At 37.9% G+C, this 16,416-nt stretch overlaps 1 protein-coding gene across 1 annotated transcript in view; it reads left to right on the top strand.

Annotated features, from left to right (window-relative positions):
• Positions 1 to 15,011, top strand: part of Mnd1 (meiotic nuclear divisions 1) — a 32,567-nt gene extending 17,556 nt beyond the window's left edge. The window contains exons 5-8 of the mRNA XM_090356582.1: positions 1,237 to 1,311; positions 4,494 to 4,608; positions 9,192 to 9,236; positions 14,793 to 15,011. Of these exons, the coding sequence (XP_090212708.1) occupies positions 1,237 to 1,311; positions 4,494 to 4,608; positions 9,192 to 9,236; positions 14,793 to 14,899 (342 nt within the window). The 3' untranslated portion in view covers positions 14,900 to 15,011. The remainder of the gene's footprint in view (positions 1 to 1,236; positions 1,312 to 4,493; positions 4,609 to 9,191; positions 9,237 to 14,792) is intronic.
• Positions 15,012 to 16,416: the final 1,405 nt, after the last annotated feature.

Below are 16,416 nucleotides of genomic sequence, written 5' to 3'. Positions count from 1 at the left end.
TTCAGGTGGAATATTAGCTTTTTTTTTTGTTTTTGGTGGGTCATGGGGCTTGAACTCTGGGCCTGGGTACTGTCCCTGAGCTCTTCAGCTCCAGGCTACTTCCCTACCCCTAGAGTCACAGTCCCACTTCCCCATTTCTAGAGCGACTAATTGGGGATAAGTCTCCCGTTCTTTAGTGCCTGGGGGGGCTTTCAACCACAATCCTCAGATCTTGGCCTCCTGAGTAGCTAGGATTACAGGTGTGAGCCACTGCGTCAGGCTAGAATATTAGCATTTTAAATTTAGCTTTATTTGATAAGTAAAAACCTTTGTATAAAGAACTATATCTTGCTAAGTTTAGAATTTTATCACTTATTTTATCACTTATTTTGGCTGTGACATCTATTAGAAATATGTATATGAGGTATATATACCTCAAGAAGAGGTACAACTGGTTTGGCAAATGCTGTATTGTTAAATGTCATTTTTAATAAGCTAAGGAAGCTTTTTCTCATCACTAGATGAGTTGTAATTTGTGACTAGTTTATAGCAAAAGATGTGATGTTGTGAGTTTTCAAGCTCCAGGTGAGATAAGTACAATTGGGGAGGGAAGCATTAGTTTGATTCCATACCAGTCCTTTATGGCTGATGCCTGGTCACATGCTAATAGGTGTCCCATACCTGCTGCCCCTCTGTGGAGAGACATATACTCTTTCTACTTTCAAGGTTGAGGAAATAGTTAAACTGACATACTGCAAGACATATGAGACATACCTTACATTGGCAGTAGCCCAAGAGATCACCCTACTGTCCCCTCCCTTGGAGAGTGCAGTTTCTAAAGTATGCTGTTTCTTGAAAAGTGCTTTCTTTGGAGGGAATAATACACTCATCACTTCTAGTGAAACACACCATAGTATTGTAAGTCTATAAGAAAGTGTTTTTAAAGACTTTCATCAGAAGTAAATTGAAATTTGAAGTATAAGAAACCTATTTTTTATCTTCAAGTTCAGTTTGTAACTAATTTGGGCTGTAGAGGTGATTTGGGGTAGAGGTAGAAAGCCAGATAAATGAGGACTGTGTAGAAATGACTGAAGGCTGACAGAAAGCTGATTCATTTTCCTGGATAGGATAAAAAATTGCTTTCTTGGTATAGTCTTTGACTTTTTTTGTGACATACTCCTGGAGTCAAAAACAAATTTCATTTTCTCTTCCTGAGCTACATGACATGAGTCTTTTTATTTGTTTTTGATTTTCTAGTTGTCTGAGGGAAGCCAAAAGCACGCGTACCTACAGAAGAGCATTGAGAAAGCTAAAATTGGCCGACAAGATACGGTATGTTTGTGACTGAAGATTCTTCAATAATATAAATTCTGTGTGTCTATACATATACATACATATAGCATTTATACATATGCAAAGATACAGTATATATGTGTACCCTGCAGCTAGACTGCCTGAGTTTGAAAGTATTTTGAATTCTCTGTTCTGTTTTCTTATTTGTAAAATGGGAATAAAAGTATGTAGGAGATTATCTGGTATATAGTAAGACCTATTATAATTTATGTACATTTTTAAGATTTTTGTTTTTTACTTTTGGCACATAAACTTTAAATAATCACCACAATGTCTCTGTGGCTTTGTAGTATTTTTAAATTATTTAAATGGACATTGATCTATTTTCCTTTAAAAAGTACTATGTGCTCTAGCAGTTACCCTAGTTTGGACCCTTCAGTTATCAGAAAGGTGTAATGATACAGAAAGACTTCTGAGAAAGATGAAATCTTACTAGCTGGGGCATTTTCAGAAATACTTACCACTTCATGTACCAGTGATTGTTCATGGAGCAGCTGCTGAAGAAATAGCTAATAGGTCTATTGTGCTTACTATAAACCAAGTAATAACAAATGCACCTTCTGTATTTACTGATCCTGGTAAGGGTCCTAGGAGGTAGTTATCTGCTACTATTTCCTGTTCATATCTGATTGATAGTATTGCCAAGGAAGTGAATACAGATCTTCGTTCTAGAAATGAAGAAGGCTTCAATCAGAGTTTCTGGAGAGTTAGCGCCACTTGCACAAATGTTCACCAATCCACTTCTGTCTTCATTAGCTTTTTTTTTTTTTTTTTTTTTTGAGGGGGGAGCAGTCCTGGGCTTGAGCTCAGGGCCTGAGCACTGTCCTTGGATTTTTCTCAAGGCTAGTGCTCTACCACTTGAGCCTCAGTACCACTCTGGCTTTTTTCTAGGTATGTGGTACCGAGGAATCGAACCCGGGCCTTTGTGCATGCTAGGCAAGCACTCTACCACTAGGCCAAACTCCCGGCCCCCAGTCTTCATTAGCTTTTATTCCTCTTCTCTATCCTCTTGAATCCTGGGTACTTTAATTGTTGATAGCAAATATTCTATTTACTTATTTATTCTTGTTCTAGTTATTCTAAATCTGTCCTGAACTGTGCTAATGTAGTAAAAATTAACTATATCTAGCTGTTTACATTAACATTAAATACAGTTAAATTCAGTCGTTGTAGCTACATCTTATGTTTTCACAAGCCATATGCAGCTAGTGACTTGTGCCTTGGAAAGTGTAGATCTAGGCCACTGCAAAGTTGTTTTGGCACTGGGTGCCAGTGGCTCACACCTGTAATGCTAACTACTCAGGATGCTGAGGTCTGAGGATTACAGTTCAAAGGCAGCCAGGCTGGAAGTGGGGCTGTGGCTCAAGGGGTAGGGCAGTAGCCTTGAGCTGAAGAGCTCAGGGACAGTACCTACGCCCAGAGTTCAAGCCCCATGACCTATTAAAAAAAAAAATGCAAGGAACATTTTGACTACTTGAATTTTATTGTATTTTGTCTCAGATATATCTTATAAACTATAATCTTTGACAGTATATTTCAGTTGCTTTAATTATTTATAAAGGTTAATCATCCTTTCTGGTTGAAAAATCATCTAAAGCATGTTCCTGTTCCTGGGGTTTGACCTCTGGTCTGAGTGCCAAGCTCAGAACATTTTTTTAAAGGATAATTATATAATCCTTGATGTTACCATAAACTGTTACTTATATGCATAACTCTAATGAAATTGCGCCCAAAAGCAAGATAATATACTTTTATATCTAACACAGACATCTTTTGGTTTATCCTAATAGAATCAGTAACCATATTTTCCTGTATTTAATTATTTAGTAGATACAAAAGATGCTTGAGATTTCAGAGTAACATGAAAATTTTGTTTGTTTTTATACTGTTCCTATATGTATGTTCAGCTTCTTTTTGTTTCCATGGGGGACTGGGCCTTCTGAGGAAACCAAAATCTAGGAATTTCTATCCTTTTTTTTTTTTTTTTTTTTTATGGGTCATGGGGCTTTGAACTCTGGGTCTGACCTCTTCAGTTCAAGGCTACCACCCTACTGAGCCACAGCCCCACTTCCCCTTTTCTAGTGATTAATTGGAGATAAGAGTCTCAAGTTCTTTAGTGCCCGGGCTGGCTTTGAATATCGATCCTCAGATCTCAGCCTCCTGAGTAGTTAGAATTACAGGTGTGAGCCACCATGCCTGGCTTTCCTTTTTTTTTTTTTTTAATTAAAAAATGGTATAGATCAAACATGGGGGCTCACACCTGTAAAACCAGCTACTCAGGATGTCAAGATCTAGAATTTCAAGGCCAACCCTAGCAAAAAGTTAGCCGAGTCCCATTTACTTAATAAACTGGATGTGGTGGGATGTACCATGGTCCTAGCTAGGTGGGAGACTGTAGACAGAAAGATCTACTCTGATCTTGGGTAAAAAATGAGCCCTACCTTTAAATAACATATGAATCAACAAGGAAACACTGGTGGTATGGCTCAAGAGTACAGCTCCTGCTAGTAACACCAGGCCCTATGTTCAACCCCCTCCCCTCAAAAAAATAAAAAGCAAATGGTGTAACATTTGCCTAAGGCTTACCTTATCCTTGTATCACCTCTTTATTACTTACAACTAATACTGTGTTAATTGTTGTAACACTGTATTGTTTAGGCAATAATGACAAGAAAAAGTATGTACATGTTCAGTACTTGGGTAATTTTTTTCCAAGTATTTTTTTGGTTAAATCTGAAATTGATCCCATGGATACAGAGAGCCAACTATGTATTTTTTTTTATTATATTTAAGTAATTATACAAGGAATTTCATTCAACACAGCCAACGGGATTAATGTATATCAGAAGCCTAACAAATCGTTTATAGAAATTGTCTATAAAATGTATTATTTTATGGGCCAGAGTTTGGCCTAGTGGTTAAAGTGCTTGCCTAGCATGCATGAAGACCCAGGTTCGATTCCTCGGTACCACATACATAGAAAAAAGCCGGAAGTGGTGCTGAGGCTCAAGTGGTAGAGCTCTAGCCTTGAGAAAGTCCAAGGACAGTGCTCAGGCCCTGAGCTCAAGCCCAGGACTGGCAAAAAAAAAAAAAAAAAAAAGTATCATTTTATAACATGAAATTCCATTTCCTGATTGAACCTAAAACTATTTTGAATGCAGGAAGAGCGAACCATGCTACTAAAAGAGCTTTCTTCACTCCGGGACCAAAAGGAAAAGTGTAAGGCAGAAGTAGAAAAGTACAAAGAATGTGACCCACAAGTTGTGGAAGAAATACGTAAGTTTCTACTACATACACCCCCCCACACACACACTATATGTAGATGTGTGTGTGTATATGTATACATCTATCTATATATGTATATGTATGTATATATAGAGATGTGTGTATGTATATCTTAATGTATATATTTATATATGAAAAATAAACCAAGTTAAAGAGTTTTCTAAGCTGGGTGTGATGACTCACACCTGTAATCCTAGCTTCTCAGGACGCTGAGATCTGAGGATCATGGTTCAAAGCCATCCCAAGCACTAAAGACCGTGAGACTCTTATGTCCAATTAACCACTAGAAAACTGGAAATGGCACTGTGGCTCAAGGGGTAGGGTGGTAGCCTTGAGCTGAAGAGTTCAGGGACAGTGCCCAGGCCCAGAGTTCAAGCCTCAGAACTGACCAAAAAAAAAAGTTTTCTGAGTGCTCTAACTTTGTAAGTAGAAAAATATTTTCTTCATATTTCCACTAAGAATTTCTGTTAAGCGTTGAGTAGTCGTTACCTTGAAAAGTTATAAGCATTTAAAAAATAAGGACGTGTGATGGGACAGAGGATAAGAGCATAAAATATAGGCTTGGGAAACTGAGAAGACAGAGAAGGAGCTCATTTGGTCCTGCACAGAACTCCATCATTCTTTTTTTTTTTTTTTTTAATTGTAATTAGTAAAAGGGTTACATGATATTTGCCAGATAGAAGGTGCATTAATTCACATACATTGATACCCTTTCACATGTCTTGGTTCCATCATTCTTGTAGGTACAAAAATGATTATCATCTGGGCACCAGTGGCTCAAGCCTATAATCCTCACTATTTAGGAGGCTGAGATATGAGGACTGCAGTTCAAAGCCAGCTTGTGAGACTCTTATCTCCAATTAACCACCAGAAAACTGGAAGTGGTGCTGTGGCTCAGTAGAGTGGTAGCCTTGAGTTAGAGAGCTCAGGGACAGCACCCAAGCCCAGAGTTCAAGCCTGACCCAAGAAAAGGAAAAAAAGAGGTTTTCAAAGGATTTGAACTATCAGGTTACAATAGAACAGATTATACTGGATTAAAGGCTTATGGATTTTACAAATTGACTTTAATAGGATTTGGTTCTTAATAGTTTAGCTATCAAATCCATATTAGAACACTCAGGCTTACTTAAGCCTTAGTGTTACAGTTTATTTTGGAGCACTAATTGCTGATAGTAGGCATAACCCTTGGTTCACATTGTCATGGCTATGTGTACCTTTTTTCATTAAGGCCTGTGAGAAATACTTGTTTTATATAATTGAATTATTAACACCATTTAGCAAGCATAAGCAAGACTAGTTAAACATATCCAAGAAATGAGAGGTAAAACAATATTTTATTTTTACTGTGCTAACCTTCTATATAATGAGATCCCTGTCTCAGAAAAAAAAAAAAAACAAACTACAGTTGAGGCCATGAAAAAATTCACCAAGTGGTTAACAGAAGCTTAAATAAGTTGAAGAATAAAATCAGTAAACTGAACACAGTTCAGTGGGAAATTTCCAATCTGACGAACAGAAAGAACAATGAGAAATAACAGTTTTGATGTTAAACATCAGGAGTGTAAATGTACATACCAGAAAGAGAGGAGAAAGAGGGTAGACTATCTGAAAATAAAATGGCTAAGAATAATCTAGATTTGATGAAAAACATATGCATAGACACTTCATAATCAAGTAAGTCTAAAGATAGAATCTTGACAAAAGCAGGTCATAGCAATATGAATCTTCAGTGAGAGGAATGCCTTGTTTTCTGTTAGGTCTCACAGAGGCCAAAGGTGTTGAGACACTGTTCACAGAGCAGGAAGTGTATCTATGTAGCAAGAATTCCATATCCAGAAACATTTTCCTTCAAAAATGAAGGCCAGCCAAGCACTAGTGGTTCACGCATATAATCCTAGCTATTCAGAATGCTACGATCTGAGAATCACAGTTTGATGCCAACCTGGGGAGGAAAGACTGTGGGAGGGACTCTTACTTCAAATTAACCACTAAAAGACCAGAAGTAGAGCTGCGGCTCAAGTAGTAGAGTGCCAACTTGATCATAAGAATAAAGCGACAGCACCCAGGCTCCAGTTTAAGTTCCAGTGCACACATGCGCGCGAGCGCACACACAACACACACACACACACACATCAAATTAAGATAATGTAAGGTAAATAATTATTACAGACCTCTATGTATGTATGTGTATATATAGATATGTGTGTGCTTGTATTTCCTTTTATATAAGGAGAAGTTGAACAGGTGGTTTATGCCTATAATCCTAGCTACTTGGGAGTTGATTATAGAAGGATCACAATTCAAAACAAGTCCAGATTACAAGAAATTGTGAGGCCCTATCTCAGAGAACAAGCAGGGTGGGCACAGTGGTACCCAGGTATAAAGGAAACGTAGGTAAAGATAATCATGTCTAAAGCTAGCCCTACCAAAAAGTGTGAGACTCTATCTGGAAGCTTACTACTAAAGAAAAGAATTTGGGGATATGTAGCTCAACTGGCAGAGCACTTGCCTAACATGCACAAGAATCTGAGTTCAAATCCCAACACTGCCTTAAAAAAAGTTTGAGAAGGAAGAAAAAGGAGGGAGGAGTTGGAGGAGAAAGGGAGATAATAGTACATGAAAAATATCCATTTTATACAAAAAAAGGGCAATTGTAGAGATATGTATTACTTCATCCTCAGATTAGAAAGTTTCTTGAATATGACATCAAAAGCAGAAGAAAACATAGAGTATATAACAGTTTAATAAAAATTAAAAACTAGCTAGGCGAGGTGGCTCATGCCTATAATCCTAGCTACTCAGGAGGCTGAGATCTGAGGATCGCAGTTCAAAGCCAGCTCGGAAACTAAAGACCGTGAGACTCTTATCTTCAGTTAACAACCAGAAAATCAGAAGTGATGCTGTGGCTCAAGGGGTAGGGTGGTAACCTTGAGCTGAAAAGCTCAGGGACAATGCCCAGGCCCAGAGTTCAGGTCCCATGACTGACAAAAATAAATAAATAAAAAACTTGTATACATTATCAAGATGGAATGGAAGAAATATTTGCATATTCTGTATGTATATAAAGCTTTATAACAATAACAGTCATACAAATAATAAGTAGCAATCTCATTTAAAAATACTCAGATTTGATCAAACTTTTTTTTTCAGCAAACTTTTTTCCAGGAAAAATTATACAAATAGCCAGTGAACGTACAGGAAAGATACTAGGGAAATGCAAGTCAAAACCGCAGTGAAATGCTTCTTTATACTCATTAAGACAGACAAAAAAAAATTTTTTTTGAGGACAATAATAAATGGGTGATGATGTGGAAAAATTGAAACCCTATATATCCAGATTGGCATATTATAGGATTATAAAATAATATGCCACTGTCTTGGAAAAAGTTTATTTGTTCACCCAGAATGATACATAATTACCAATGAGCCAGCAGTTCCATTCCTAGATACCTGAAAGCATCTTCATACATACAAAAGTTATTAAATTATTCAGATTAGTGGAAACAACCCAAATGTCCATTAGCTGGTGAATAAATAAGCAGATTGTAGAATATAGATATTGATGCATGCCAAAACATAAAGGAACCTTGAATCATAAAGGAAACATTGTGGTGCATGAAGAAAATCCATAGAGACAGAAAATAGATTAGTGGTTGTCTGGGGCTGAAGGGCAAGGAATATGTCATCACTGCTGATGGGTACACAAGTTCCTTTTGTGTGATGAAAATGTTCTATAATTGGACTGGAGGCTTGTCTAAAGTTGCAGAGTACTTGCCTAGCCAGCACAAGTGCTGAGTTCAAACCCCACTACTACTAAAAGAAAAAAAAAAGGTAATACGTTATGGAATTTCAGATAATGACAATGGCTGTACAGCCATGTGGTTTTAATTTTTTAAAACCACTAAATAATATGGCGAATTCTGTGCTGTGTAAATTATATTTGAATCAAAAGATAAACGTTGCCAGATATGGTGGCTCACTCCTGTAATCCTAGATCTTCAGGAGACTGAGGTCTGAGGATCATGGTTCAAAGCCAGCCCGGGCATTACAGTCCCTGAGACTCTTATCTCCAGTTAACCACCAGAAAACTGGAAGTGGCGCTGTGGCTCAAGAAGTAGGGCAGTAGTCATGAGCTGAAGAACTCAGCCACAATGCCCAGGCCCAGAGTTCAATTAGCCAGTAAGAGGTCAGAATTTGAGGCATGGCTCAAATGATGGAGTAACAATCTTGACTGGAAACATTGAGAGTTCAAGGCCCTGAGTTTAATCCTCACTTGTGGCAGAAAAAAATAATAACTACAGATATCTAAAATTTCTTTAGGAATTTGAACAAGTTTGTAATATATAATGTTTCTTCACTATTTGGGTTTTTTAAAGTAGCCATAATAAACATCATATATAATATAATAATGATGTATATAATGTGTTGTGTACATATATATATGATTGTGAATAATATGTATTTATGTATATCTTATAAAAATTCTTCATGTGAAAAACAATCTATGGATAGCTGAAGGTAATTTCATAATATAAACATAGTAATTATAATTTTATATGTATACTTTCTTTCAGGTCAAGCAAATAAAGTAGCCAAAGAAGCTGCTAACAGATGGACCGGTATGTATTATAATTACACTGGAAAACTATAGCTAAGCTTCTTCCACACTTAGTATGATGTAAAATTCAGATACTTTGTGCACAAAAGGTCATTTCTAGCAGGGCACCAGTGACTCACACCTGGAATCCTAGCTACTTGAGAGGCTAAGAATGAGAGCAGAATGACTTCAAGCCAGCCCACGCAGGAAAGGTCATTTCTAGAAATGTGTATGCATCACTTATGTTTTTATACATTAAATGATTTCAGCTACTTCATTATTTTAAAAAATCTTATTATTCATTTTGTGAAACCAGCCATTGCTTCCAGTTTAACTTCATGTGTCTTTCTCCCAAGAGAAGCCACTTGAGCTAATTATTTAAGTTTCATATATGTACATGAAATACATAGTTGAAGTCTTACCTTTATTTTAGGTATTTATTTTTTGCTGATCCTGGATCTTGAACTCAGGGGTTGGCTGCTGTTCCTGGGCTTATGTGTTCAAGGCTAACATTCTTGTCATTTGAGCCACTGCCAGCTTTGTAGTTAATTGGACATAAGCGTCTTATGGACTTTCCTGCTTTGGCTGACTTGGCATGGCAATCCTCAGATCTCAGCTTTCTGAATAACTAGGGTTACAGATGTGAGCCACTGGTGCCTGACTCACCTTAATCTGAATGTAAAGTACACCTTTAGAAATGTTGTGGCATTCTAAATGTTGCTTCCAAATAATAATGGCTACTGTTTATTTTATTTTATTTATTTATTTTTTTTTTGCCAGTCCTGGGCTTGAGCTCAGGGCCTGAGCACTGTCCTTGGACTTTCTCAAGGCTAGAGCTCTACCTCTTGAGCCTCAGCACTACTTTCGGCTTTTTTCTATGTATGTGGTGCCGAGGAATCGAACCCGGGACTTCATGCATACTAAGCAAGCACTTTAACCACTAGGCCAAACTCCCGGCCATGGCTACTGTTTATTGAGCACTGGTCATTTGTCATTCTAGTGTGTATCTGTTATTCAATCTCATTTTATATCCTCAAAAATCTTGTGATGTAAACATGACTGCTGTTGTCATTGGAGGCCAAGGCCACATGTGTGCTAGGCTCTAGAAACAGGCATTAGCACCCTGCTTTTGTGATTTGAGTCCTAGCTCAGGAGCATCCACTGTGGGACAGTCTCTTCCTTGGGAGCCTGCTCTCGTGTAAGTGCTACATTGAGCACATATTAATCTCCACAGGCAAATTCTAAAAAATGGGAATGATGAAGGCATATATAAGCACCTTAGGTTTAGAAAGAAAAAGTAGGGTGAATATTGTTTAAACCTGCTGGGAAAGTTCACTGGTATTTTCCAATATTTCATTGTTAAATATGGAAATTGAATTGTTTTACTCTGATGAGTGCTTTCACTCATCCTCATTTGCTTCTGTGGGAGCTGAGTGAGACTGAACTGAGACGTTCAGGGCTCAGAGTCACTGGGAAAACAGATTTGCACTGACTGGTTCTTCCACACACCTTGTCCAGGCCTGCAATCATAGAAATTTTTTTTAAAGTCTTCTATAGTCTATTTTAGAATTAAGTAAATTGTTATGATCAATATAGTTGGCCTTTGGCACCTATAAAAATGATCATTTCACTTTCAATAAGTTGTATCCTAAGTAATACAATGCTTTAGTGATAAGAATAGGGAAGGGTAAAAGGAGCATATAAACATGAAAGAAAATAATGAAATGTGGGTGGGGGGTGTGGGGGGGAGGGTAATGGGTACCAAGACATGTGAAAGGGTATCAATGTATGTGAATTAATGCACCTTCTATCTGGCAAATATCATGTAACCCTTTTACTAATTACAATAAAACAATAAAAAACAACAACAAAAACAAAACAAAAAAATAATGAACTGTGTTTTAATAAATAGAGATAAATATTAATTACACTGATGTTGTATGGGTTTCAAATAACAGAAACAAGGGGCCTTTTAGTTAAAGATAAGGTTCACAAGGTGGCTTCCACCAGAGTTCTCAGCAAGCACAGTGGGTAGTGGGAGCAGGCTGCAGGGGCCCTGCAGGGGCGTGTGGTAGAGAGGTCCTGGAGGACTCCGGAAAGTCCAAGCTGAGCTCCGGTGTGGGTGGGTTACCCCGTGAGCCTCCCTGAACTGCTTCTCTTCGTGTGTATGTGTTGACTGCACGTTTCAAGATGAAATGAAGCAGTCTGTGTAAACTCTTTTGCCCAGTGCTAGACTCAAATAGCCCCCACTCTTCCTCTAAGTCACTGTAAATTCTGGCTGGTAGGTAAATAATTAGAAATTGTTTCCCAGTTCATCCTAAACTCTCAAAATTCTATTTAAAAAAAAAACAAAAAACAGTTCCAAGAGCTTTTCCCTGTTAGGAACTGCAAAAGAACCTGGAAGCATTGGAAGCATGTGGAAGGATGGTATTTTTAGATCCTTAGAACAGCTGTTAGGAATAATGTTTCCATGTGGGGAGGAGAGAGGAAAGGAGAAAGAAAAACGTGAATGAAATCAGAAACATGCACTTCGACAGCACAGATAAGAGGCAAAGCATATTATACAATCAAAGAGAATGTGTAAACATTATTTATACCTAAAAATTATTACCTAACAAGGGTTGGTGTCTTTTTACTTAATGAAGTTCTTAAAACATATCTGGGACTAAGGAATTTAGGATCTCAACTTTGCTGAGTGAGAGATTACCTCGGGCACAATGCTAGAATGATCACATTAAATGTTCAGTGATGCTTCAGCTGTGATTAACAAATTATCTCCTGTAAAATCAACTTAACACTGGAGATGGTTTTTTTTTCTCTCTCTCTCTCTTCCTTTCTTTTCTTCCATTCTTTTCTCTCTTTTCTCTCTCTCTCTGTATCTGTCTCTCTCTCTTTCTTTCTTTCAAATTTTCTTTCGGTCATGGGGCTTGAATTCAAGGCGTGGGCACTGTCCCTTTGCTTTTTCACTCAAGGCCAGTTCTCTACACTTTGAGCCACAGCTGTACTCCTGTTTTGGGGGGGCTTAATTTGAGATAAGAGTCTCATGGACTTTCCTGCCCGGGTTGGCTTTGAACTTCAATCCTCAGGTCTCAATCTCCTGAATAGCTAGGATTATAGGCGTGAGCCACTGGTGCCCAGCTAACATTTCTTGAAAAGCAAAATGGTTTACCTTATAAAGTACAGTGACTCACACAAATAACTCTTAACTACTTGGGAAGCTGGGCAAAAACTTTTAAAATCCTCTCAACTAATTAAAAACAAAATGTGGCTATGGTGGCAAACACCCGTAACTCCAGACTGGACCATGGTCCTGGCTGGTCAGGGCAAATATCAAGACCGTAATCAAAGCTAACCAAAGTGAAATGGCCAGCTTCATGGCTTAAGTGGTAGAGTTTGCTTGGCAAGGCCCTGAGTTCAAACCATGGCCCACCACTAAAAATCCAAAACAACAGAAAAACCCCATAGAATATTCCTTATCCTTTTATAACATTTTATGTATGACAGGAGAATTACTTGGTAGAGAATGAGCTATCAGAATTGTAGATAAACATTGTCTTAAAGGCTGATAATGAAATGTTTGATCAGCTTCTTAGATTTGGTCCATTAGGCACTGTAAAAAGACTCTTTGTTGGTCCTTTTGTTTTTAATATTCATTTGTTATCGTATTTGAATATTTACCACAAAATTGATTCTTGTCCTCTTGAGAAACTCATGGGAATGCCTTCCTTCACAGACTATGCAGTAAGCCCACTGTGTTGCCTGTTTTCTTCTTCCTGCTGCAAGTGCAAGGTTGTCTCCTTATAGCCTCCTCTACCTTAGCCTATAACCTGTGCTTTCTCTTTCCTGAAACTGTCCACAGAGCCTGCCAGGCTAGCTCTGTGCTCTGTGCTTGCTCTTTCTATAACATGCTTACCTCCTTGGTATTGCTTTCTCTCCTGTGAATCTCAATGAAAAAGCATAGTTGTTTTGTTTTTTTTTTTAATGTTACTTAATATCTTCAATATTCTTAGTACCTGCTTCAATAGCACTGGGCCCTCCATACAACAAGCTTGGCTGTGACTGGCAACAGTGTAGTGACTGTAGGTGCTCAGTCCCTTGATTTAGTACTCCCACTTGTTACAGAAATTAAGATTCATCAGAATGTCTACTGACAGACACTCCATAACACTTTCATCAAAAGAAAAGTCATTCTGTTAGCTCTGTTACTCTGGGACGGTAGTTTTGCTTTAGAAACAAATTCAATGTCAGAAATTTATCACTAGCTACCCAGGAAGATGAAATCTGAGGATCTTGCTTCAAAGCCAGCCTGGGCAGATAAATTCATGACACTGATCTCCAGTTAACCATCAAGAAGCCTGAAATGTGATGGGACTTAAGTGGTAGCTTGCCAACCATGAGCAAAAAAAAAAACAAAAACAAAAAACCAAGAGCATGAGGTCCTGAGTTTGTTCTAATACACACACACACACACACACACACACACACACACACATGCGCGTTTACGTGTATGAATTAAGTATGATGTATGACTACTGCCCAGGCTCAGACACCTTTAGCAAAGTAAATACACACTTTAGCACACTCTGCACATAGGCAGGTATCCTGCCCAACGAGCAGACATCTTGTTTTTATTTTCTTATGCACTAAGAATATCATTGGCCAAATATCTTTGGAGATAGTTTCCCTTGAGATAAATTCCTATCAGTAGAGAGAGAGCACATGTTTCAATGGTATGGCACATTTTAAGTTCCTCCCCCAAAGAGATGCTAAGAACACATCTGTTCCTATATTGGTCTTAGGAGAATCCCTTCCTCTCTTCTTCCTATCCTCTTCTTTATACTGTCCTGATGTCTGGAAGCCATTACTCTTGAGGGAGCAGAGAAAGGGTCTGGAGAGAATGTGTTCCTTTGAGAACAAGAACCAACGCTTAATTACTGAGTAAGAGTCTGGCTTTCCTGGTGAAAGCGTGGAAGACACCGTTGACCTATCTCTTACATTTGTATTATTCTGAAGTCAGAAATTCTTTAGCAACAAATAACTCCCTGATTTTTTAATGAGACTTTTTCTTGATGCAAACTATCATCCTCTTTCTTTCTTTCTTTCTTCCTTTCTTTCTTGCTTTCTTTTGTTGTTGTTGTTGTTGGTCATGGGGCTTGAACTCTGGGCCTGGGTGCTGTTCAAGGCTACTGCCCTACCTCTGGGCTTAGGCGTTGTTCCTGAGCCCTTCAGCTCAAGGCTACCACCCTATCCCTTGAGCCACATTGCAACTTCTGGTTTTCTAGGGGTTAATTGAAGAGAAGAGTCTCAGGGACTTTAGTGCCCAGGCTGGCTTTGAACCACGATCCTCAGATCTCAGCCTCTGAGTAGCTAGGATTACAGGCATGAGCCACTTTGCCCGGCCTGCAAACTATCATCTTTTATCTATAATTATTTCCATTATGCTAGAAAGTAGAATGAACTTGTTTTCGTATGGCAAAAAGGAACAGAAGGAATCAAAGCTACAATAAAGATAATTGTATTGGAAATGTTTTATAATTATGTTTTCAGTTCTCAAAAATATTTCTCAATTTTTTTGTAGATAATATATATGCAATAAAATCTTGGGCCAAAAGAAAATTTGGGTTTGAAGAAAGTAAAATTGACAGAACTTTTGGAATTCCAGAAGACTTTGACTACATAGACTAAAATGTTTGATGGTAACAAACTATGAGCTAATGAATATGTAAATGTTTAAGTATTGTCTAACTATGTACAGAGTTGTATAAATTTATCGTTTTATTAATTTTAAATAAAGTATAAAATGAACACATTCTTCATCCTTTTTTTTTTTTTTTTTTTGCCAGTCCTGGAGCTTGAACTCAGAGCCTGAACAGTATCCTTGGGCTTTCTCAAGGCTAGAGCTCTACCACATGAGCCAAAGCACCACTTCCAGCTTTTTTCTATGTATGGGGTACTGAGGATTGAACCCAGGTCTTTGTGCATGCTAGGCAAGCACTAGGCCAAACTCCCAGCCAATCCTTTTTGATAGATTGAAAATCAGCTGGTAACCATACTCCAAAAGCACTCATCAAACTAGGACAGTGCAGGTAGCTACCATGCTTAGTCATGTCAGGTTTGCAAATGAGTTTTTAAAGACCAAAACCTTGATATCAAAACAGTTTTAAGTTCCATTCCAATATTAAATATTTGAAGGCTCTGTCATACAAATTTGTGCATGTATTCACACACACATACATAAACAGAAATAATCTTTGAAACTCTGCTTTACTATTTCTCAGTATTTGTTGGAAAATCTGTGATTGATGCTCGGTATACTGCATCATCTTTCTGATTTTCACACCAAAGAAGACTTACACAAATTGCGCAAATTGGTGTTCCTCAAATTTACAGTTAAAACATGCAGACTTTCTTTTTGTTGTTGTTTCTGTTTTTGTGCCAGTCTTGAAGTTGAACTTGGGCCTACGTACTGTACGGTGAGCTTTTATATCCTTTACCACTTATGCCACAGCTCCACTTTTGGCTTTTTGGTAATTAATTGGAGGTAGGAGTTTCACTAACTTTCTTGCCTGGATTGGATTTGAATTGTGCAATCCTTAGATCTTAGTCTCCTACTAGAATTACAGGTATGAGCTGTGTGGTCCCTGGCTGGATGACTTACTTTATAAGTTTTGATTACATTCTATTGGAAAAAGAAGCATATGGTACTTTGTTATGCATTTTTACCACATGATATATTTGTATAGCACATATCATTGTATAGAATTCTGGAACTTTAATACATTTAAAATAATGTGTTCTATCTGTGTACTTTTTTTTTTATCATGTCATCTTAGCCATTTGGAGTATTTACAGGCACTCAAATAAATTTAAAGAAAAAAATAGTAATATGATAATGCCTTGTAGACACATGGCTTAACGGTTTTTCTCCACTGTCCAGTTCTGATATTCTTTAAGCGACTTGAATGTAATGGTCCATATGTCTTAAATGACCCAAACGGCATCCAAAATGTTTGCTAGTGAGTCTGGCCTTTGTATTGTTGGGACTTGATCTGGGCCTACTTAATCACTTCCTGGCATGGGCAGGCAAGTTGGTCCATCTTTGTTTGTTCTTGAGGCCAGTTTATGTTGCCTTGGGGCAGCAGCTCTTCTCACAGGAAAAAGTATTTGATGTAAGAAACAGAGGATCAAAGATAGATACAACC

This window comes from Megascapheus bottae, chromosome 23 (assembly GCF_031878675.1).
Source record: "Megascapheus bottae isolate mThoBot1 chromosome 23, mThoBot2.hap1, whole genome shotgun sequence".
Taxonomy (NCBI): Eukaryota; Metazoa; Chordata; class Mammalia; order Rodentia; family Geomyidae; genus Megascapheus; species Megascapheus bottae.
The sequence above is the reverse complement of the archived record's forward strand: the minus strand, read 5'-3'. Positions and strand labels throughout refer to the sequence as shown.